This window comes from Choloepus didactylus, chromosome 10 (assembly GCF_015220235.1).
Source record: "Choloepus didactylus isolate mChoDid1 chromosome 10, mChoDid1.pri, whole genome shotgun sequence".
Taxonomy (NCBI): Eukaryota; Metazoa; Chordata; class Mammalia; order Pilosa; family Megalonychidae; genus Choloepus; species Choloepus didactylus.
The window spans coordinates 30,620,372-30,646,415 of NC_051316.1; the positions used below are offsets into that span (position 1 = coordinate 30,620,372).

At 33.9% G+C, this 26,044-nt stretch overlaps 1 protein-coding gene across 6 annotated transcripts in view; it reads right to left on the bottom strand.

Annotated features, from left to right (window-relative positions):
• Positions 1-26,044, bottom strand: part of AGTPBP1 (ATP/GTP binding protein 1) — a 304,355-nt gene that overhangs the window by 192,828 nt on the left and 85,483 nt on the right. For all 6 annotated transcript variants that reach the window (XR_005219074.1, XR_005219073.1, XM_037850913.1 and 3 more), the window contains exons 7-12: positions 20,977-21,108; positions 18,569-18,662; positions 12,973-13,010; positions 9,433-9,641; positions 7,651-7,828; positions 2,394-2,491 (exon numbers count right to left, since the gene is read on the bottom strand). Coding sequence is in view for 4 of the 6 variants with exons in the window: in XM_037850913.1 (XP_037706841.1) it covers positions 2,394-2,491; positions 7,651-7,828; positions 9,433-9,641; positions 12,973-13,010; positions 18,569-18,662; positions 20,977-21,108 (749 nt within the window). In the remaining 2 variants the exon portion in view is untranslated. The remainder of the gene's footprint in view (positions 1-2,393; positions 2,492-7,650; positions 7,829-9,432; positions 9,642-12,972; positions 13,011-18,568; positions 18,663-20,976; positions 21,109-26,044) is intronic.

Consider the following 26,044-nt stretch of genomic DNA (forward strand, 5'->3'; position numbering starts at 1 on the left):
TTCTGTTGTTTTTGGTCTCTTAGCATTTGCTTATCTTCATAGGGTTCTTTTAGGATATTCAGGCTTACTTAAACAATTATCTATAATTTAACAGAGCTACAGTTTGGTGAAGTGCACTTTCCCTGACCTACCAGCAGATGGCACTCTGAACCACCTCTTATCCTCAGTCCAGTTCTCCCCACCTTCACTTATGCAGCCAGTGGGGGTCCAAACCATGTGGATGTTCAATCAGTGCACCAATTTTCCGTGTGCAGTGTGGACTGCCAGCCTTGATGTTGGGGGTGTGCCCTGTGCAGTTTGGCAGGGAAGAGAACTTTAAGACCCAGTACTCCCAGCTGTTTCAGGGACTGCAGCTGGAATACCCTGGGCTTATGGCAGGCATCCTACCCTTCAGCTCAACATCCCCTCAGTCACTCTCTGCCAAGGGCCCACAAGTCCCTGGGCTTGGTGTATGGCTCCTGGCACTTCCGTGCAGCACCCCTGCCTCTAAGCTGTGCACCCCATGGGCTCCTGCAGAGGAGAAGTTGCTCTGTCACAAGCCAGCCCAATCCCGAATTACCTTGAGGAAAATCCGCTGCAGCACTGCAAAGGGGTTTCTCCAAGCCTGCTGCAAAGATGGCTACCAGGGGCATGGAAACTGCACACTTCCGCAATCATCTACCTGATGCGGCAGCTTGTCCCTGGGTCAGGGGGCCTTCAGCCACGGGTCTGCAAAGGGCTATCACCCATGCCAGATACTGAGGCGGGTGCCCGGGGTGTGGAAGGCAAGCCCCACCGCGAGTGACTGCGGCTCCCTCTGCTGTATCCCTGGCTGCTCCCCGGGTCCCACTGCAACCCATGTCCAAACACAGCCTCTCGGTTTTTCCCCACCAGAGAGCGAGTCCAGCTGCCATTTTCCCAGCAGCTCTCCAGATCAAAGACCTAATGATTCCAAACACAGTCTCTTGGTTTCTCCAAGTGCTCAATCATTACGGATAATCTCAAGTCCCTGCCCAGCCAGTGGAACCCTGGAACCACTATTCTGGAGCACTTTCTGTCTTTTATCTAGTGTTTTTCATGGAGAATTTTGCTCTCTCTCTCCTAATTAACTATCTTGAATCTCCTACTTTGTTTTGAATAGGCATGGAAGCATACAGCATATATTAGAAAGGTTTGCTATCAAAATACAGTATTTCCTGAATTTAAAAAAAAAAGAAAAAACAGTATTTTAGCACTGTAGACTTAGAAATAATCTGGGAAATTTTACTACTCCCAAACACATCCCAAAGAATCCAAACTGCTGCTTTGAATACAGCTTCTATTATCCAAGGAATACTTTACACACAGAATTGAAATGCTTCTAACTTGGATCCTACAGTTCTTTAACTTCTATCATGTTCAAAACCAAACACACAGTTTATAACAGTTATACCATTCCTGGTGGGGCCAAGCTCACTTACCCCATAATCCATTGCTATGACCATCTGCTCACTTGACAATTTTACCAAAGCTTTCCCATTTGGCGGTACTGAAAATGTTTCTATATCTGCTATTAAGATAGAAATCGCCTTCTAATATCTTAGATTCTGTCTCCACAGGGAGTCAAATACTCAGTGTACTCCAATATTGGTGTAGTATTCTGAGACAAAAAGGCCCAAGCAGACAAGAGTCAAATTAACCTCCCCTTCCCCCACAAGAAACTATCAAAAAGCTAAGTGGTTAGCAAATGCAGGAGACCAGCAGCCATTTTTCTAGAGAGGCTAAAAGGGCCCTCTCTATCAGTGAATAAAGCAAAATGATCAGATATTTAGACTTCCAGAGATGCAATAAAATTCTGAAAACTCACCTGATTCCTTTAACTAACATTTCATTTAATATCACAATAATTTTGTCTTTTCCCAATTTAACAAATGCTTCTGTCCATTTCCTGGTCAAATTAACCGAAACCTAATCATTATGTAAACATAAATTCTCACAAAAACACATCAGCTATACACTATTTTCCTACTATTTTTGTATCCCCCAAAAGACTGCTGAGGGAGGATAATGTGTTTTGGATTAAGTTGCCACGATATTCTCAAACCATTTTCCTCGAAACGCTTTCAATATTTAAGTAAAAAAAGTTAGACAAAATCTTCCTAGTCAGAGAAAGAAAAAATAAATTACTTTAAAGACTGGTGGTTTTGAAGCAACACTATTTGTCCTTTTAATAGCTTAATGCCCATGGTCCATTGCAATAAAAATGTGGACAAATAATTAATCTACTATTAGCTTGATTACCCAATCTTTCTTTAGAACTACAGCATATATAATTTATAAAGTTATCAATTGATAGAAATTTATACCCAATCTTTCTTTAGAACTGTAGCATATACAATTTATAAAGTTATCAATTGACAGAAATTTATACTAACCTTAAAATTTTGATCTAGGTCATCTTCATTTTCGGTTTCATTTTCGGCTTCTAAATCAATATCATCGTTGTCATCACTTTCATCTACTACGTCATCCACTGTGACACAAAATATGCTATAAGTAGGTCAGAGGTAAGCATTCTACAGCATGCACATCCAAAAGTAGAATGTTATATATATGAAGTTTTTTCAATCACCAAAGGAAAAATAAATGAGATTTCTTATTAAAAACATCTCTAAGGCTGTCCCAAGTTAAAATTAAAAAACCCAAGAGATAATAAGTGAAAGTGCCTTAAAATTTGGAAAGCAATGCAAAAATGAGTGGGTTTTTACTAGTGTTCGCAGTTTAAAAAATTAATAATGTCTCATGTTGCAAAAGCCTGAAAAAAACATGCTGTTTCCTTTTTATGTTAAAGTTCAGTAACTCACCTCATTTCTTTACAATTCACCTCCCATTTACTTGTTTCAGTGACTACTATGTGCCATATACTGTGTTGTTTGCTGAGAATTTTTAAAAAGATATGTAAATACAATCACTGCCCTCACAGAGCTCATGAGATTGAAAAGCAAAAAAATAGATAAAAGAGTAACTATAATACAGAAGATAAATACCAACAGAGGCATCTATTTTTAAATGCTATGAGAAAACCAAGGATGAAGCAACTAACTGCAAAAGGGCCAAGAGTTCATCACTGATCAAGTAACAGGTAATATTTAAGCAGTATTGTGAAGAAAGTATAGCAGATCTCTCTATGATTATAAGGATAGGTGAGCATGGCTTTTAGAAACGATGAAATAATAATGCTAAGATAAGGAAGTGAGGTGGTATCTTTGGAAAATAACAAGAAGTTATGACTAGGATGCATCATATGCTTGGGAAAGTAGCAAGAGAGGCAATTAAGAATGAGAAAATCAAGGAGGTAATATAATAGGTCTAGTAGTTTACATTTTTAACTCACAGAAGATAAGCACCAAGAATTTTCAAGAGGAGAGTGGCTTAATTAGATGTGCATCTTCAAAACGTCACTGTGGTAGGTGCAAAGGTGGGAGTGTATGGATGGAGGGAGACCAAATAATATGGGAAAAGACAATGACTGTCTGGATCAGTATAGCAGTAATGAGGATGAAGAAAGAGTATGCATTAGAGAAAAACTCAGGAAGTAGAATGCAAAAGGACATGGGGACCATGGATGTGAGGGAGCCAAGGGAAGAGGAGTCGAAGAGTACTTTGAAACTTCACATATAACTGAGTACTTTTACCATTCTATTCCTGGTTTATTTAAAAGTTTTATCTGGAACTGCTAACTATTTTTATGGAATCTCTTTATAGCATTTAGTGATATAATCACTTGGTTTTCTTTCTTTTATCTGCTGATAATAACTATACTAATTAAAGTCCTAACATACACTGAACTTTCCTTCTTAAAAATAATCCTTAGTTGGTCAAGGTGCACTTTACTTGAAAAATCTGCTCAATTCAATTTGTTTATGTTTTGTTTAGGGTTTTTACATTTATTTTTATGAGTGACACTGGCCTTAGATTGTTTCAGATTATTTGTTTTCAGGATCATGCTAACTTCTAAACTTTTCTTTTGTTTCTATGCTCTAGAATAAAGCATATGAAAATTTCCTGAAAGTTGAGAGTTAATCTATAAAGTCATCAGCATTTGGTATCTTCACTGAAGAAACCTGACTGCATATTCAATTTCAGGTTTTCTACTATTTAAGTCAATTTTAGTTATTTATATTTTCCTAAAATACTGTCTATTTCAATCATATTTTCAAATGTATGTAACATCCACTTACAATGATTTAACCTCCTCTATTTAAGTTGCCAAGAACTTAAAAGGTATATGAAAATCACCCACTAACACTGTGTTTCTATCAAAAGATCTGAGGGTGAGCTCATAATTCAAATGATTACAGCTTCACCTATGCTTGCTCTATTATTTGGCATGAGTGTTGCTCTCTAGGCTCTATAAAATAATCTTTGCTGTCCTGTTTTAAACTTTTTTTTATTGGAGAAGTTGTAGGTTTACAGAAAAATCATGCAGAAAATACCACACTATTATTAACACCCTGCATTAGGGTGGTACATTTATTACAACTGATGAAAGAAGGTTTTTATAATTATACTATTAACTATAGCACATGGTTCACTTTACAGTTCACTGTGTTGTACAGTCCAATAGATTTTTTTAAATGTTTTCTAGTAACATATTTAGAACCTAAAATTTCCCTTTAACCACATTCAAAACGTGTAATTCAGTACTGTTAAATACATTCACAATGTTTTGCTACCATCACCACCATCCATTACCAAAACTCTTCCATCATCCCAAACAGAAATTCAGTACAATCTAAGCATTAAATCCCCATTCCCTACCTTGTCCCTTGGTAACCTATAGTCCAGTTTCTGACTCTATGGATTTGCTTATTCTATTTATTTCATATCAGTGAGATCATACAATATTTGTCCTTTTGTATCTGGCTTACTCCCCTCAACATGATGTCATCAAGGCTAAACTTCTTTTAAACTGTGTTTATATTTGTATGATAGTAATACTATCTTCCCCTCCTCTTTGGGGCTGGAGACAACAGATACATGATTGCCAAGCTTTCCATCTTGCTGTTTTAGTCTCCAGTGTTTACCAGTTAGTTGGATTTTGTTTTACAACCCAATCTGAGACAGTTTCTTTCTTTTAATGGTATATGTTATCCATCTGGATATCTTATTTAAAAATTGATTTGCTTGTCCTTGCTTTGTATTTAACACTCTCAGGCTTCTGTGCATCTTTGTAATTTCCTAGCTTTTGTATAGAAATAATGGGTCTCTGAGAATTTTTTCCAAGAAAAAAGTTTACGTAATTTTATATAGAATTTCACAGTGGCATAGTCTCTGAAGTCCATCCATGGATTCCTAAGGTTCAAGGATGTCTCAAACTAAGGATCTCTGTTCTAGATGCTACCTTTACATTTGAAAAGAAGTATTTGGCTACTATTTCTATAACTATCATTTTAGAAATACAAGAATAATATTTTTTTAGGAAATCTATCAATATAAATTTTTGTTTATTTGTATAAAAGACCTAGTTTATTATAACTGTACGTTATGTATATTTTCCTAAGAATTATTTGATTTTTTTCATAATATTACAGCAATTATTTAGTATTTTATATTTAAAAGATTTTAATGTTTAGTACAACCCACTCTTATACCATGTCTTCTGCATTCTTGACATCTTCAATTTATCATTTGACTGGCTGGAGTAATATTTCATGTAATTACTTCAGGAAAGGTACTTCCATACCCTTACGTACCTAAGAACATATCTGTTACCTTCACACATGAATGACAACTTTTAATTGTTCAGAAAATCTTGAGTGAGAAACCCTTTTCCTTCAAATCTCTGCTTCACTATTTAGCATTTGATGTTCAAGAGAATAACTCTTGAGGCTAGCTCAATTCATTCATTACATAAATATGAAATGCACACTTATGCATTCAATCTGTCAGCTGCTCAGGACAAATAAAAAAAGAAAAGAAAAGAAAAGAGAAAGAAACAGAAAACAACAGTCCTGTCCTCTTGGAGCTTATATTTTAGTTAAGGAAGGTAAAAAATAAGAAGGATTGTGATCAGTGTTATGACGGCTGTATATGAGAAAATAACAAGAACAGAATAAGGGCATTTACTTGTGTCTATTAGCTACCAGTAGAATCTTCTTCTCACATCTTAATCATAAACGCTAGTTAGTCAATGTAAGCCTGCATTGCTAGTTCAGTGATCCATCAGTCTGAAGAAGAGGCAAAATATGAGCCAGCAGAAAACTGTCATCTTTCTACCATTTTTCCCTATGTTTGGTTAATTGAATGCATTAGAAGCCAGCTTTCTCTATTCATCTGATTTTCTGAATGCCAAATAAAGAACACCATAGGGTATATCCTACCTCATTCCTGGTGTTACAACCTCCCATATCACTGAGAAACCACACCAGCTTCCACAAGTTAGAACTACCAATTAACTCCCATATTCCTATGTTGAGATAAGGAGAGAATGGGATTCAAACTACTCCTGGAATGCCTCTTCAAAGCAGGTGATGCTGGCACCTCAATTTGCAGCCTGAAATACGGCATTTCTCAGAAGAGGGAATAGAGAGTTGACTCTCTTCTGTAATCTATTCATAACTTCACCATATATAACAAAATCCTCTATGTTCCATGAACATGCTCTAGTTTCCTAGATTTCAGATTTGATACAGATTTTCCCCTATTTTTAATTCCTTCCTCTTGGGAGGAGGAATTAGATAATTGTTTTCACTTAACTATCTTATACACAAGTCCTAGACTTAGTCTTAGACTTATAAACCTTTTAAAGCAGGTTTCCGTATAACATATTTTGATATTTTGCATTGACTAAACTTGTACTTTATGAATTAAATATTTAAAAAATAAAATCATAATAGTGTGCTCTATGATATATACCATTGATAAATGTATTTCAAGAATAATGAAACTAATTATAATTACTTGTAAAATGTTGTAAATAACATTTCAAATAATTTATTTTCACATATAAATTAAAGGACTTTTAAGAAGTGATCAACTGACAAGAAAATACTGTAGAAATTCCATTAATAGCTTAACTACTTTCTCTTTTCCATTTTACTAGAACATATCAAATAAATTCTTTTACCCCACATTAAAAAATTTAAACTTGTACTTTCTTTTTCTACACATCTATGGTGCTATACAGAAAATGCAAAACAGTCAACCCTGATAATTTCCATTTTCATTTCAGGTAAATCATATGCAAGTTTGTGAGGCATAAGCCATAATATTTTTGGTGATTAGATTTTGAAGTGAAACAACATAAAACTCACTAAAAGTTATAAATGTAATTTGTAAAAATTACAAATTACAAAAAAGTTTTCTAAAAGCTACAAATATAATTTCGCAAACATTCAAATGTTTGTGTTCTTATACTTTGGAAATTTATATAAACTATCAAAGAATGTTTCTATGTGATACTTATATATTTCCACAACTCACATTTCACATATATGCAACACATGCAACACTATTTCCCTTAATTACTGCATCTCATTTGCTTATATTTAAAGATACATTTATTAATTAAAATATTTGTGAAAGTTTAATCACGTTCATTGAGGTCTTTCTTTACCGAGGAATTGGACACAGGTAAAAAAGTCAACAGATTTACACAATTCCAAGTCAGCAGTTACCATGTAGTCCTACCTTCAGGGGGTAAACTGTAGAGCTGGGCCACAGGTCCAGTTACAGGAATGACTGGCAACTGGAAATGGAAAGAACTTTTAATCGTTGGGAGTGGCAGGCGATTTTTAGGGAAACACTTCCTCATTATCAAACTGGAGGTGTTGACAAGAGGATCAAGGGTCCTGACTGCCAAGCATTCCTGTTTTTAAAGGAAAAAGAAAAAAAGAAAGAAAACTAAGTCAATTTTACATTACTTCAGAAAGTAACATATTAATAATTTTCTAGAGACAAGTATCACAAAAACCAATTTTAACAGAGTATAACTATAGAAGTTTTGCCTGTTCAGAAGTATCTTTTTGTAAATAGAAACCTCATGCAGCAAATTTAGAAGTGCTTTTCCTTAAATATTTTAATTAAGCAGAAATCAGTTATCATCTTTGGTACCAAAATTCACCAAAGTTGTATCTAGGAATTGACTTAGGGGTCACTAAGCAAGCCTAGGGCAAAAAAATTTAAGGAAAGAAGGAAAAAATAATTAAATAAAAAAAATAGTAAGAAATTGAGAAAGATGTAAGAAACAAGAAGAGAGATGTCGTGCATTTGGCTGAGCCTTTCTTTAAAACCATATTAATTATTATGCAAAGGCACCTCTCTTAAGTTAGCTGTCCAATTTATAAATGAATAACCTGAATATTACTACTTCAAGTTTTAAGAGACTGATTTGGTATTCTGGCATCTAATCTTGAGAAGGGTTCAGGTGAAGAAGGGATTTGAAACTATGTCATATAACAATATTAATATTATGGACAATTGACACTTTGACAGTCCTTTGAAACAATGTAAAGTTTTCACTACCTATTTTTACATCTGAGCTTTCACAATAGATGAGAACCTAAGATTCAGAAATGTCAAGTGGCATTAACAAGGTTACCTATCAAGGACTGAAACCCAGAGTCTTTGGCTTCACGTACCAGGCTCTTCCCCATCTATCAAATATCCATCCCTATCTATACTAGGAATAGCAAAAAGAAGTACAGGTGATTAGCCTAAATAAGAAACTAGGGTAACCATGAAATGTGTGTTCACATATCTTAACTACTGTCACGAACAAAGAGATTGTATTTGTCATGTGTAAGACTGAGAGGACATAACCAAGATAAATGACTAAAATTCTCAAAAAGACAGATCTTTTTCTATTAATTATAGGCTTATAAAAACAAAAGGTTGCATCAGAACATCCCATTCCCCGTAAGTGATGGTCTTCTACAGACACTATTAAGAATCATGCTGAAGATATTGTCAAGAGTATGTATGCTTAAGATGGCAGAACTAAGATTCCCAACTCCAGGTTTCACTTTTGTACATTCTCTACTCAAAACAAGGTTCTATCCAGTGAGGAGATGTGAAAACACTTAAGAGACAACACAACTGCCTTACCAGCTATAAAGGACCCACAAATACCTTCACAGGAGGATGCCCAAAACTGAGTACAGCCAACTGCACATTCTAGAAACATAACAATATGGGATCCCTTCCTGTACTGTGAATGGATTTATATATCTTCCTATACTTTGGGGGAAAAAAAATCTCTCATTGCAGAGATGTGCACTGACTAATTTCTCCAACTCAGTCTGAGGTCACATGTGAGAAATGATTGTGTCTTTTGATTTAAACATTTTTTTTCAAATATATTTATCACACTTTTACATTTCTGAGTATTTGTACACCAATTCAGTTTTCTTAAGAACCAAATTACATGATTAGTATATAATCACAATAATAGGAAGAAAATTAAAAACTCACTTGCGAAGTGTTATATAGAATTTTCATCCCATTAGCATCAATAAATGCTTTTCTTCCCAACTTAATGTTTGTAACACTTTTTAAACTCTGTAAAATTCCTTTCCGAATGAGCATGTTTCTATGCCGATTATCATGGCGGTGCCAATCTACGTAAACTGTTAAAAGCACTTGGACATATCCTCTGTCTACAGCTCTCCTGGCATTTGTTTCTTTAACAAAAGAAAATTGAGAAAGAACATTACAAAAATGACAAGAGAAAAGTGGTAGAATAAATCAAAGAATATTACCTCAATATTTTGATGACTTCTTATAATTTTTTTTCCCCAAAAGAAAACCATGGCAACCACATATTTAAACATTGTTTATCTATTGATATAAGTACAGCAAGTTCCAGAGGGCAAATTATAACATTTTCCAGAAAGCTAACCATATTTTGTTTAGTGGTTTATAAATCTCATTTAAAAAATTAAGGTTATATCTTTTCAAATGTTCATACTAACAAAAGTTTCATGTACTTTAAAACTTATGAATATACTCAGCTTGGTTACACCAATGGAATATATGTGTTTATCTTATAGCTCTGAATATGATTTTGTTAATTATCATCATTACTTCTATTACAAACTTTGTGTTTTTGTTGAAATGAACTCAACTGCACTATAGCTCTTATTACAAACTTTGTTTACATTGTAATGAATTGCTCTAAATACCCAGGAATTATATAAAATTTATGCCATATAATGTTAAATTGAAAATACTTATACAACTTTTTTACTAAATGAAATGTAAGGAGTATTATATGCTTAGAACAAAGTGCTTTCTGGTCATTAATTTTTTAATGGAATGAAAACTAAATTAAAAGGTATTTTGTAAATGGTCGATTTTATTGGTATAGAATAAGAAATAAATCCACAAATTTGAAACGACTTTACTATTTTTAAAGTTTTAGCATTTAAGATGATTAACCAAAAGGGCGCCTTTTACTAAGAGAGCAGCTAGGGAACCATATATCAACGTACTGAGTCATCCAGGTTATTTCGTTACAAAGAAATACCAATCTCTTTCTCATCTCAAGCTTACCCATAAAATGACCCCCTGGTTCATGGCAAGGACACTAAGCTTCACTGCTTTTAGCCGCCTGAAAGAATTACTGCAGTTTGGCTAATACATACCTAAAACATAATGTAGAGACACTGGGATAATCGAACTTATTAATTCTCTCTCAGAAATTATGTTCTGACATCAGAGAGCTGGAAGAAACCTGCGAGGGGGAGAAAGCTTTCTTATATGAAAGCTTTAAAATTACTATTGTGCCTAGAGTAGCTAGTTTGCTAAGACTGTATCTATGTACAAAATCAGATCAACTGTTTTGACTAACAAAAGTTTCATGTATTTTAAATGAATATATACACACTGTTTACACCAAGTGGAACATATAAGCCTTTAGCTTATTAGCTGTGAATATAACACTGTTAAAAGCCATTATCATCATTCTAACTCCCGTTACAAACTTTGTGTGTTTCCACCAGAATTATCAATAGCCTAAATGGTATTTAATTTTTTTTTTTTTTTGAAAGATTAAATCAGGATCTTGGCCATAATTCAAACACATGTTCTGAGTGACCCTTAAGGGAAGTGAGCAGAGCTATCTGCAATCTGAACTGGCACAATTAAAATAGATTAGTAAAGAGATTTTTATTCACGTATTTAAGAGCACCAAACTCTGAATTAGCCTGTATCTCTTCTTCCCTCTCTGATTAAAAGACAACTTAGCTTCATCTTGAGGCTGTGGCTTCTGGTCTATATGCCAACAATGAACTGCCTATCTTTCTGGATTGTGTGTGTATACATAATCTTTGTGTACACTCTCCCACGTTTATTATAGTAATTATCCTTTTAAAGTAAATGACTGTCCCCCAACAAAAGTAAATTTTTAAAATCAGTAAATGAGAAGGCTCCAAATGCCAAGGTACATTTAAAATATGCAATGTGCTACTAAGCATTATTTTGCATTGTTAAATTTTTGTCGTATTTAGTACCCATATGAAAACATATTAAGTATAAACTAGACATTCTACTTGTCAGTTACTATTCTATCCTGATGGAGTAAACAGATATGTTTGCCTGCCACCCTCCTTTAAAGAACAAAGGGAGTAAAAGGCAAAACACTATTTAAAATTGAAGTATCATTTTTCAGTCATCTTAGGTTAACCAATTTCTATAAAATACTTGAAATTCATAAGAGGTTTAGCTTTCATTGATTTAGAACTAATGAATATGTCATCTGTGATTCCTGAAAATTAGTAAACTTTAATAAAACTTTAGTTTTAACAGATACTCTAAGCCATCCAAATTAAAAATAGATGTCTGTTAATTTAACAATCTTTATACAATTTGAATGACAAAGTCAGGGGGCGTGAAAGTAAGGCTACATATATCTCTTTAATTAATCCAAGTATCCTGATCCTGGTCTAAAGTTTATTATATCATATATGAAAATAAAGCTATATAGCTAATCTGAATGACACACATTTCATTTCAAGGATAAAATTGTTAAATAAGAAGTCTGTTATATGATACTAATGACTAAGATGATTTTCTAAATTTCATAAATCCTTACTAAATTAATCATCTGCTACTCAAAAAAACAATTCTGGAATTCAACTTAAGGGCAAGTTAAGTTTGTCTCACCCTTGATGAACGGCCTGTTGGGTAAAAAATTTTAAGCTGTCAACACAAAGCTTTAAGACTAAAATATTATCATGATTAAATAAAACATTACACTGAATCAATAAACTATCCATGGGGGATGCCATTTATTTAATAGCTACTTACTGATACTGCCAATGAAAAGTAATATTTAAAACAGAGATTCTGAGTATCTTGGAGAGAAAAAAATAATTTATCAAAGTAAATGATTACTCTCCAAAGGCATCATATCATGGTAAGACATATTTGCTCCAATGCTTCAGTTTGAAAATAAAGAAAATAATGTCTTATTTTGTAAATGAATTTACTAGAATGAAATTACATTAATAATCACTTTTTAAATAAGACAAATTTGAATTTATGGTAGAAGCAAAATTTCTAATAAAAGTGTTCTAACTGAAAATAATATGTGATATGTATTATGTCTAGCAAGAGACAGTAGTTGTACAAGATATTCTTCATGGTAAAAGCTCATGTATTATTAGCCTCACTTTAAAGAATTATATTCATATAATATTTACATATTATTTTCTTCCACCAACAGGGCTTTAGGTTTATATAAATAACCTAAAAATAAGAAGTTAATATATTTGGATAAATTATATAAATATACTGAATAAATTATAGCTCAATCAATAACATTACCTTAGTTATGATGAATATCAACTATACTAGAAGATAAAATCAATTTTTACATTAAAATATTATAAACCAGCTTCATAACTATGTAAGTTTGGATGTAGACTATATTTACTCTTCCAGTTTCTTTAACATAACAGATACAATACTTGCAGAAATAGTATCTAGTATTTCTAGTATTTAAAAACTTACTTGATTTTAGCAATGCAGCAAGAGTGTCTAAAGCAACCCTGTCAACACAACGAGAAAACACAAACAACAAAACTAGTAAAATTAATCTACAATAGTAAATTCACACAATCTTTTCTGATAATTATCCTATTATCTATCCCAAAATTTATCTTTATTATTGTCAATTACTTATGGTGTTTCTCAACTTCATATTCATTCAGCTTCAAAACAAATATGAGGAAGACTGAAATATCATTTAAAAAGCACCAAAATTTTTAAAAAAAGAAAAATTAATAATGCCTAAGTCTTTATATCAGAGTTAGGTAGGCATCAATTATTGTACCTGTTTCTGATGCTGATACAGTTCACAAAGGAACCATACTATTTTAAATCACAGTTTTAAGAATTAAAATAAAAACAAGCTTTAACACAAATTTAGTTCATAACTCCAAAATTCTACAGATATTTTCTTAGATTTCTCACTTTAAATTAGTTTAGCTCTATCAAGCAATAATACTCATATTTAAGGTTTAAAAAATGTAAAGCATTTTGAAAGTTGGAGGTTTCGAGAGAGGAAGTATGAGCTCTTAACATTTTTCACCATAAAGCACCAAAGAGAATAATAAGCCTAACTAATGTCTCAAAAATCATACTGCCATTAGAAGACAAAGGAATAGCTCTAAAAATTGAAGGTACTTATATTTTCTTTGAACATAAATACTGAGTTACCCACAGTGAATTCAACTGCCATTAATCAACTTTAAAATATATATATAGCACCACTGTGGAAAACGTGTAATTTAAATAGTTTTTTTAAAAAATGAGTTACTGAAGAAATGGCACTGTAGTGTAGGGTAGGCTATATACTACAGAATCGCTCTTAAGATTTCAACTACTAAAATTAACTAATTAATTTGAATTTAAAGTATGTATGTTGTCAAGCTTAAGCATTTCATTCATCATTAAACATTTGCTGAATGCCTACTAAAGTACTCATAGTACCTGGTTCTTCATGGACATACCATTAGAGGACAAACTTATCTCTTCTACAGATAATTTTACAATCTAGATGATGTAATAAAATGTAAACACCTATGAAAAAATTATTCAACAAATGAAAAACAAACGTGAAGCAATAAAGTAAAAGGTACATATATTAGTGGTAAAGGAGAAGTGCCACTGCCAGGTGTGGGAAAAGGTAAGGAGCATAACTGATTAAAAGGGCGGTTTAACATGGATATTGGTTCAGAGTAAGAAACGTCCCATAATTTCATAGCTACACAATAAAATGTACATGAGATTGCAAAACTATCAGAATGGGAATAGTTTTAAAATTGGTTAAAATTGAATGAAACTGTAATTTATGAAACATAAACAGAAAACTTCATTCAGCAAGATCTGATAAATGCCAGATACCATTATAGGTGCTTTATATATGTGTTTTCTATTTTAATTCTTAAAACAACTTTGATCCATGGAATTGGCACATTTTTATGGATAAGGAAACTAAAGATTTCAGAACTTTATGATGACATTTATTAAGCCAGTATGAATTTACAATATAAAAGTTACAAAGGAATTTTAGAATATTAAATTTACTGAAATACACAGTTTATATTATGCTAATTGATCACAACTTCTCAGACTCAATATTTTAAACTTCTTACATTTTTCCAACCTGCACAAATTTCCCATATAGAATATTTTCAAAACTTAAAAAATGTTTTCTCCTTACATACTCCAGAATTAGTTTACCCATATTATTCTAAAAAACAATACAACCAAAAAAAATCTTTAAAAGCAATCAGTGGCTTATTCATTTAGGGGCAGTGAAAGAGGAAAAGCAGAAATCCCAGGAACTCATGAAGTTACATCTACTTCAGGCAATTCATGGAATAATCCCTAAACCTGTGGGGAAACTAAAAAGACTAATAGAGTTACAACAACCTCCTGAGTTGTTTCCTTCTGGATTAACAGTGTTTAAACCCAAGACCTAAAATTGGAAAGGAAAGGAAAGGAAAGAAAATCCTAAAGGGAAGCATCATCCTTCAAACCTAAATATCTCTCTCTCTGTCTTTTTGGGAAGAAACCCTCAAATTACTAAAAAAGACAAGAAATCAAGATGTTTGAACAACGAACGGCTTATTAGTTTTAAAATAAAGCTTAAAACTTACAGTTTTTCTTTTTAACATAAAAATAGAAAAGAGAATGAAGGAACAATTTAGATAACTTAATTCTTTTCCAGAAATTTCAGACCCACTGATTTCTACATGGTTTTGAATATTCCCCATATGGTACAATACAAAGATACTTTTGAAATACTTTTGAAATGTTTCATTTCTCCTGGGATCATTTTATATTGGTTTTGGTAAACTGGTTACAATAGAGTATTGCAGATCTTAAGTAAGAAACCATGGCCATTAAATAAAAAATAATTATGAAGAACTTTAGAAATCAAGGAGAGGAATTGGTGTTATGAATAAAGAATATACTTTTTGTATAAGCTAGGATTCATTCATTCACACACACATTACTACACTGCTTGACTATATTAATTATATTACATTAATACAGATATTGTGTGAATTTCAGAAATCATTTCATTAAATCCTCACAACAAATTCATGATGCAGGTATTAATATTATTACCATTTTACAGAGAGGAAATTGGGGCATCATAAGTTAAGTAACTTGCTTGGTGTCACAGAACCTGTAAGTGACAGAGCTAACATTCAAATTCAGGTCTGCCCACCTGAAGAGCACACTCTTGAAACCACTACACACTGCAGTGATTCTGTGGGTCTGCTGTAACAATTGTGTTACCATTGTTTTCCTTGGCCTATTACATTTCATCGGCTGCTATAGGATTGAGTACAATCTTCGCTTTAGTAAACATATTGAGACACCTTACCATGTAATACTTGATAAATAATTACATGTGCAAGTAAACACCCATTATCAAGAAGGGTACTGTGCTGGTTTGGAAGTAGTATGTCCCCCAAAATGCCATGTTCTTTAATGCAATCTTGTGGGGGCAGACATATCAGTGTTGATTAGGTTGGAACTTTTTGATTGTTTCCATGGAGATGTGACCCACCCAACTGTGAGTGACACCTTTGATTAGGGTATGACCTCTTGACTGAATGTTTCCATGGAAATGTGACCCCGCCATTCAGTGTGGGTCTTTGATTTAATCACTGGAGCCCTATAAAAAGAACTCACAAACAGAAGGACCTCAGAACAGCTGAGAGTGACATTTTGGAGAGCAGCTCAGAGAGAAAGCAGACTTTTGCTGACACTTTGGGGATGCTAGCCCAGTGTTTGCCCCAGAGAAGCAAAGAGAGGACAAAACACCTCAAGAGCAACATTTTGAAGCAAGCACAGGAGCTGAGAAAGGAGCTGGAACACAACCCAGGATCAGCAGATGCCAGTCACATGCCTTCCCAGCTAACAGAGGTTTTCCGGGTGCCACTGGTCTCCCTGCAGTGAAGTTATGCTCGTGTTGATGCCTTAATATGGACACTTTTTATGGCCCTTGGACTACTTTGTAACCAAATAAACCCCCTTTATAAAAGCCACTCCATTTCTGGTATTTTGCATATCGGCAGCATTAGCAAACCAGAACAGGTACAATCTAAAATATTTTGGCTTTTATTAAGAAAGGGTGAAAAAAACGGAAATGCTAAGAACCCTATTTCTTTAAGAGTAAAATTTAACCAAATAGTGGATGTGGAAAGGGTCTTCTTTATAAAAGAATCACAGCTATTAAGTACAAAGCAAGATAATTAGAAAACTCATTATTTTGGAACCACAAATGAAGTAATGGATCTAGGCAAACTCATGAATGCTAAATCACCAAGTGAAAAGTTGATGGAGACATTTATAACACATTGATCACCTCAACTCAATGATCTTAAGTGATCCAAACAATGTATTAAGCACCCTTTATGAAATATTTTTACTGAAAAACAGAAACAAAAAGAACCCAAGTCAAATCAATCCTCTAGCTTTAACTATCATGATGGATATACGCACATGTTAAATGACCAAAAGACAAAGCCATACGAATCCAAAATGTGGGACATTCTACATATCACCCAGATCTTTTCAACAAATAAACAAAACAAAACAAAATCAAACAGGGAAGACTGTTATTGATTGTAAAAGAACATGAGACACATCAATCAAATGCAATGTACAGACCTCATTTGCATCCTTTTACAATTACAGTTGAACAAATCAACTGTAAGAAGGCATTTCTTAGACAATCAGAAAACATTATATGATATTAAGGGATCATTAGCAATATTGTTGTTACACAAATCATATTGTGCTAATTTTAAAAGAAAAAAGTCTATTATATTCGATAACAATCATACTAAAGATTTTACAGACCATATGTAATAGCTGGCATTTGCGTTTTGAAAGACATGTTATAAATACTCCATAAAAAAGGAGGTGATAGTGATAAATGAAATAAAAATTGCAGAATATTGACAATTGTTAAAAATGGTTGATGGGCACATCAGGATTCATTACACTATTTGCTCTACTTTTGTGTATGTTTGGAAATTTCCTAAAATTATTATAATGAAGAATAAAAAATGTACTTTGGATTCTGATGCAAACAAGTCAACTGGAAAAGGGCAATTTTCAGATAAATAGGGAAAATTGAGACTGGATTTTAGATTGTTTTAAGGAATTAGTAATTTTGGAGGGTATGATTATAGTATTGTAGTTATTTTTAAGTCCTTATTAATTAGAGCTAAATATTAAAAGATTTAAGGGAGAAATTATAAAATATCTGGGAATTACAGAAAAAAAAAATGGGGTGGGAGGGGAACACCAACATCTAGGATTTGCTTTAAAATATCCAAGCAAAAACAAATAAACAGAAATGTGGAAGGGGAATAAATGAAACAAAAATGGGACAATGTTTGTAACTGTTGAATATAATACATGTAACTATGCTAATTAATTCAATATAATTATTCATTTAATATAATATTCACTCTACTTCATGTATTATGTTTGAAAAATTCATAATAAAGAATGACTCCTAATATGGCTGAAAAAAAAATATTAAATATAACCAAATGATTGGAAACCGCTTTTATTTTCTGAGATTAACACACCTATGAATATGAATTTCATACATCTCTCTCAAAGTAAGAAAAAAAGAAAAAGAATGACATGACTTTGAGAAATGGAATGTATAAATTTTAAGACAACATTCATCTAATCATGAGAAGGAAGGAAGGAGTCATTAAAATACTGCAAAACTGGGTGGGGAACATAGTAGGCACTCAATAAATGTTTCTAAATGAATGATACTCAATAAATGATCTCTTTTTCATTTTATCACAGTACCTAGAAACGTTCAAAATCTAAATTTCTATGAACAGTATATTTAATGAATTTAAGATTTTCTAATTTTGATACACCTTTAAAGGTTAAAATTTATACCAAAGAAAATCTTTATCATAATAAAATCACCATTAAGAACTAAGAGAGAACACTAGATACAATGTAATTCAACCTGCTCATTATACACATCAAGATGAGGCATATAATAACATAGGTTAAACCTCAATTTATATTTAAAACATTTACTCACTTCATAAGACCTGAATTCTTCTTACTAAATGGTCCAATGATTTTAAACAACAGTTCCACAACTCCATTTTTCCCTAAGGATACTGAATTCACAGCTGGTAAAGAAAAGATGCGAATGATTAAAAACCTCAATAAGTGAAAATGTGTATACTGATGTTCAGTAAACATCACTCATAAAGTTTATCTTAGCTAATCACTCAAAGGGAAAATGTGTTTTACGGGAAGTTGCAGGAAAATTCTGAAACAGATTATACAGAACAACTACAAAAAAAGAGCATTATGAAAAATACTTAAGTTGCATCATTTGTTTATTCAATAAATTAGTAAACACCACTAATACTAGATAGTGGGAATGCAGAGAAAAAATAAACAGTCTTTGCCCTTAGAGAACACAATGTAGAAGAGAATGACAGAAACAACAAAAAGATAATTACTAAACTACTTCCTATACAGATTAAGAGTTCTAGGCTATTTAGCCTGTATCACTGAAGAGCCCATAATACAGAGGAGAGAAGGCATTTCCAGGGAAAATGATGCCTGGGCTCAGTCCTTAAAGTGAGTAGGAACCACAGCATCCTTTAAAATTTGTTCTACAGTTACTTGTTAAATTGTAATTTGAAAGCTATCACCTTTTTGTATATATGTTGTATTTTACAATAAGGAAATAACTGAAACTATGGTACTGTGACTCATAACAACTTCAGAAATTTCCTAACTACTTGTTAAATTATACTTCGAAAGATGAAAAAGATAGAAGAAAAAATTAAATTTTTAGAAAATGAGTAGGAATTAGCTAGGACAGAAGCTGGAGGAGTTAAAGAGAGGATGTAGCTCTGGAATATTGCTGGAGACAGATGACATGGGCACTAGAACGGAAACAGTAAATGCCACGTATTGTTAAAGCATACAGTATCAGACAAAGGCATATGAATGGGAAGATGAGGTAGGAAAAAAGATGCCAAACAATTATGAAGGGCCCTAGAGGTTTTAATTTTGTCAGTTACAGGGAATCACCCAAAAGAAAGAACAAATCTGATCTTCATTTTTAAATAAACAGGTCAGAATGCACACCACGCTGGGGAAGATGGGATTTGAGAGACACATTAGGAGGCTATGGTGTCAGTTAGAGATAATGAGGACCTTAACTAAATCAACTGTAGTAGGGAAAAACAGGAAACAATTTTACTCTTTCTCATGGAATATGTAAACAATTACCTAATCAGAAAATTCTGCCCAACATTTCCAACACTTAACAAATATTATCAAGAAAATTATAGACAAACCATTTGCTAGACTTCTAGTGGTTAATTCAATAAAACATCACTAAAAATGTAGCACCTAAAATTCTGTACATAATTTTAATTTCTTCTGTATCTGTTTATTACTCTATTTAGCCCTTCTAATTTTATGCTGTGCTATCATCTTCCTTTATCTTTGATTGGGGGGAATCAGTGGTTTCTCTGTTTTATTTTAATCCAACTCAGTTTTTCTCAAATCAACTGTTTTTCTCTTTTCTAATATATATGTATATTCATTTCTTCCTTTACTATATCATTCTTTCTGCTTTGTGTTCATTGCTCTGTTGCCAACTTATTTGATTCATTAATTTCCTGTGTTCTTTTTAATTACATAAGTGTTAAATTATTCAAGTGTTCAAAATGATTTTCTTCTGAGTACCCTTTTAGCCTATTGCTAAGGGGGTTTTGTGCGTGTGTATTTATACATATATATACTAACACATTTCACACACGCATCTTGCACCTTCATTATTATTTTGCAATGATATTCTGCATTAAGATATTCTGCAACTCAATTTTAGTTTTTTTTCTTATTTCTTTACTCCAATTCTGCAATCAGAGACCAGAAATGAAAATCCATATGGATCCGGGACCCAATATTGTGAAATATAGAATTGGGGGACACTTATCTGCAGCTGATTGTCTGTGATCCCTCTTCCCTCCAGCTTACTCAGAGGTTCCCATACAGCCCATGTTCTGTTCTACCACTTTCCTGTTGATAATTAGCTCCAGGTGACTATGCTGACTCATGCCTTCCTTCTCAGCTTTCCTCTTATCATGGAAAATCCAAAGATGCACTGGCAATTTTTCCAGCTGCCAATACCCTCATATTCTTCCTCAAATTCTCCACAGGCTGCCAACTCATCTGCCTTCACTACAGTCTTTAACAAAATAGAAGAATGAATGAGAACCCTAAAGATTTTGCCAATTCACCTTCTTACCCCACAGCATTTTGTGGTGGTTGGGGTTAGGAGCTACAATAAGTCATAATAAATCTTCTTTTTCCTTGTCCACAAATTTTGGAGGTTTATGGAATTAAGATATTTTGAAACTTTTATTTTGTCTAACTTCACAACACTGAGTTAACTAAAAGCTGCTCTGAAATACTCACAGTTAGCAGAATATACACGTAAAAGCTGAAGACAAGGCAGAATTAAGTGATGATTCTGCAAATTCTGTTTGACCAAACTCAGGGTTATATTCAAAGCTCCATTAATTCTAGCTTTCACTCCAAATTTTTTATCTGTTTAAAGAAAAAAGGAATAATCACAATTTATTCATATGTACCTTTTGAACAAAATGAAGATATCACAAAGTAATGATATTTTAAATTTGTATGAGGAATTCAAATTATCAAATATAAAGTTGTACTGAAACAATTAAAATTATAACAATTTTCTTAAATGATTTTTAAAATAATCTTTATTTTAAAGTCTTTATTTTAAAGTCTCTCCCAGAATCTTTATTTTTAAGTCTCTCCCAGAATCTCAACCAGTTGCATTCCCTACCCCATAATGTCAACACCCCTTTTTAAAATGAAGAAGTTAAAATGGTCATTGCCCAAATATCCCTGAAGACTGAGAGAATGATCAAATGAGAGGGAGAAATGTTAACAGAGAAGTTAGGATTCTACAAATGATTATGACTACTGAATCATTATATTTCTTTTTAGTTTCTAGTATATTAGAACAGTCAGAAGGAAATACCTGAACTTGTGGAACTTAACCCATACCATACTTTGAAATTTGCTCTATATCTACTTGTCAAACTATACTTTGAAATTTATCACTTTTCTTCCTATATATGTTATATTTTACAATAAAAAATGTTAAAAACATAATGATAATAATCCTCATACTTTTGATACATGGTTAACTGGCGTGAAAGACCATCCTAAGGGGCAGGTAGGGGAAGAGTTAGGGGTTAAAGTAGCCTGGCACTTAGATTGTAATGAAAACCTTAAATGACCCAACATAAGTATCCAGTTCAACATGTTTCTGAGGAACAAGATTCCACAGTTCAGGGTAATAGTAAAGAATCATTACCATTATCAATAATACTTGATATAAATTATATAGTAATACTTAAATATGAATTATCAATAATATTTAACAGTAAATAATATTTATTTAACAGTAAAGATAGTAAATAATACTTATTAAATAGTAAAGAATCATTACCATTATCAATAATACTTATTTAATATGAATAATCAATACTTGATATGAATTATATAATACTTTAACATGAATTATCAATACTACTTATAAGTACTACTTATAATCCATTATCAATAACACTTATTTAATATGAACTGTATTCTTTTCAGACTTAGAAAAGAATATAAATTAACAAAAAAAGTTTAACATTTTATATAGAAAATAATTTGGCAAACATTAGCAAACAAATTCCCAAAAGGATCTATTTCTTGACATAGCAAGAAGAGGAAAAGAAGAAAATAAGCTCTTAATTTTTACTTTCACAAAAAAGATCAAAGAGTAAAAGAAAACCTGTGTAACAAGAATCTAGACTGCTAAGATTTTACGAGAGGAAAATAAGCAGAAAAAGCAAAAAGAGGTATTTCAAAAACAGGAATTTTAAGCAAAAAAACTGAATGTTCCTGGGGGAAAATTACTTTCACCTCACAAGAAAAAAAGAAACAATATGACTCAAGAAATTACTGCATAATATCCTTGAATGACATAAAAATGGAAAAATTGACCAAAAAAAAAAAATTAAAATAATATGCAGAAGAAAACAAAATAAATGAGCTACAACTTAAAAGAGGCTTTAGGAGGCGGGGCAAGATGGCAGACTGGTGAGCTGTATGTTTAAGTTACTCCTCCAGGAAAGTAGGTAGAAAGCCAAGAACTGTGTGGACTGGACACCACAGAGCAATCTGACTTTGGGCATACTTCATACAACACTCATGAAAACGTGGAACTGCTGAGATCAGCAAAATCTGTAAGTTTTTGCGGCCAGGGGACCCGCGCCCCTCCCTGCCAGGCTCAGTCCCGGGGGAGGAGGGGCTGTCAGCTCCGGGAAGGAGAAGGGAGAACTGCAGTGGCAGCCCTTATCGGAAACTCATTCTACTGATTCAAACACTAACCATAGATAGACTGAGCCCAGACACCAGAGAATCTGAGAGCAGCCAGACCAGCAGAGAGGAGACAGGCATAGAAAAAAAAACAACACGAAAAACTCCAAAATAAAAGTAGAGGATTTTTGGAGTTCTGGTGAACATAGAAAGGGGAAGGGCCCTGAGGCGCATATGCAAATCCTGAAGAAAAGCTGATCTCTCTGCCCTGTGGACCTTTCCTTAATGGCCCTGGTTGCTTTGTCTCTTAGCATTTCAATAACCCATTAGATCTCTGAGGAGGACCCGTTTTGTTTTTGTTTTTGTTTTTGTTTTTTTTTAATCCTTTTTTCTTTTTCTAAAACAATTACTCTAAGAAGCCCAATACAGAAAGCTTCAAAGACTTGCTATTTGGGCAGGTCAAGTCAAGAGCAGAACTAGGAGAGCTCTGAGACAAAACGCAATAATCCAGTGGCTGAGAAAATTCACTAAACACACAACTTCCCAAGAAAAGGGGGGTGTCCGCTCACAGCCATCATCCTGCTGGACAGGAAACACTCCTGCCCATCGCAGCCCCATAGCCCAGAACTGCCCCCGACAACCCAGTGTGACGAAGTGCTTCAAATAACAGGCACACTCCACAAAACTGGGTGTGGACATTAGCCTTCCCTGCAACCTCAGCTGATTGTCCCAGAGTTGGGAAGGTGGAGCAGTGTGAATTAACCAAGCCCCATTCAGCCATCATTTGCAGACTGGGAGCCTCCCTACACAGCCCAGCAGCCCAGAACTGCCCTGGGGGGACGGCACTCACCTGTGACATAGCACAGTCATCCCTCAACAGAGGACCCGGGGTGCACGCCTGGAAGAGGGGCCCACTTGCAAGTCTCAGGAGCCATACGCCAATACCAAGACTTGTGGGTCATGGCAGAGACAAACTGTGGCAGGACTGAACTGAAGGATTAAACTATTGCAGCAGCTTTAAAACTCTAGGATCACAGGGAGATTTGATTGTTAGGCCACCCCCCCTCCCCACTGCCAGAAACACGCCCCACATACAGGGCAGGCAACACCAACTACACACCAAGCTTGGTACACCAATTGGACCCCAAGACTCACTCCCCCACTCACCAAAAAGGCTAAGCAGGGGAGAACTGGCTTGTGGAGAACAGGTGGCTCGTGGACGCCACCTGCTGGTTAGTTAGAGAAAGTCTACTCCACGAAGCTGTAGATCTGATAAATTAGAGATAAGGACTTCAACTTGGTCTACAAACCCTAAAAGAACCCTATCAAGTTCAGCAAATGCCACGAGGCCAAAAACAACAGAAAATTATAAAGCATATGAAAAAACCAGACGATATGGATAACCCAAGCCCAAGCACCCAAATCAAAATACCAGAAGAGACACAGCACCTAGAGCAGCTACTCAAAGAACTAAAGATGAACAATGAGACCATAGTACGGGATATGAAGGAAATCAAGAAGACCCTAGAAGAGCATAAAGAAGACATTGCAAGACTAAATAAAAAAATGGATGATCTTATGGAAATTAAAGAAACTGTTGGCCAAATTAAAAAGATTCTGGACACTCATAGTACAAGACTAGAGGAAGTTGAACAACGAATCAGTGACCTGGAAGATGACAGAATGGAAAATGAAAGCATAAAAGAAAGAATGGGGAAAAAATTGAAAAACTCGAAATGGACCTCAGGGATATGATAGATAATATGAAACGTCCGAATATAAGACTCATTGGTGTCCCAGAAGGGGAAGAAAAGGGTAAAGGTCTAGGAAGAGTATTCAAAGAAATTGTTGGGGAAAACTTCCCAAATCTTCTAAACAACATAAATACACAAATCATAAATGCTCAGCGAACTCCAAATAGAATAAATCCAAAAAAAACCCACTCCGAGACATATACTGATCACACTGTCAAACATAGAAGAGAAGGAGCAAGTTCTGAAAGCAGCAAGAGAAAAGCAATTCACCACATACAAAGGAAACAGCATAAGACTAAGTAGTGACTACTCAGCAGCCACCATGGAGGCGAGAAGGCAGTGGCACGATATATTTAAAATTCTGAGTGAGAGGAATTTCCAGCCAAGAATACTTTATCCAGCAAAGCTCTCCTTCAAATTTGAGGGAGAGCTTAAATTTTTCACAGACAAACAAATGCTGAGAGAATTTGCTAACAAGAGACCTGCCCTACTGGAGATACTAAAGGGAGCCCTACAGACAGAGAAACAAAGACAGGACAGAGAGACTTGGAGAAAGGTTCAGTACTAAAGAGATTCGGTATGGGTACAATAAAGGATATTAATAGAGAGAGGGAAAAATATGGCAAACATAATCCAAAGGATAAGATGGCCGATTCAAGAAATGCCTTCACGGTTTTAACGTTGAATGTAAATGGATTAAACTCCCCAATTAAAAGATATAGATTCGCAGAATTGATCAAAAAAAATGAACCATCAATATGTTGCATACAAGAGACTCATCTTAGACACAGGGACACAAAGAAACTGAAAGTCAAAGGATGGAAAAAAATATTTCATGCAAGCTACAGCCAAAAGAAAGCAGGTGTAGCAATATTAATCTCAGATAAAATAGACTTCAAATGCAGGGATGTTTTGAGAGACAAAGAAGGCCACTACATACTAATAAAAGGGGCAATTCAGCAAGAAGAAATAACAATCGTAAATGTCTATGCACCCAATCAAGGTGCCACAAAATACATGAGAGAAACATTGGCAAAACTAAAGGAAGCAATTGATGTTTCCACAATAATTGTGGGAGACTTCAACACATCACTCTCTCCTATAGATAGATCAACCAGACAGAAGACCAATAAGGAAATTGAAAACCTAAACAATCTGATAAATGAATTAGATTTAACAGACATCTACAGGACATTACATCCCAAATCACCAGGATACACATACTTTTCTAGTGCTCATGGAACTTTCTCCAGAATAGATCATATGCTGGGACATAAAACAAGCCTCAATAAATTTAAAAAGATTGAAATTATTCAAAGCACATTCTCTGACCACAATGGAATACAATTAGAAGTCAATAACCATCAGAGACTTAGAAAATTCACAAA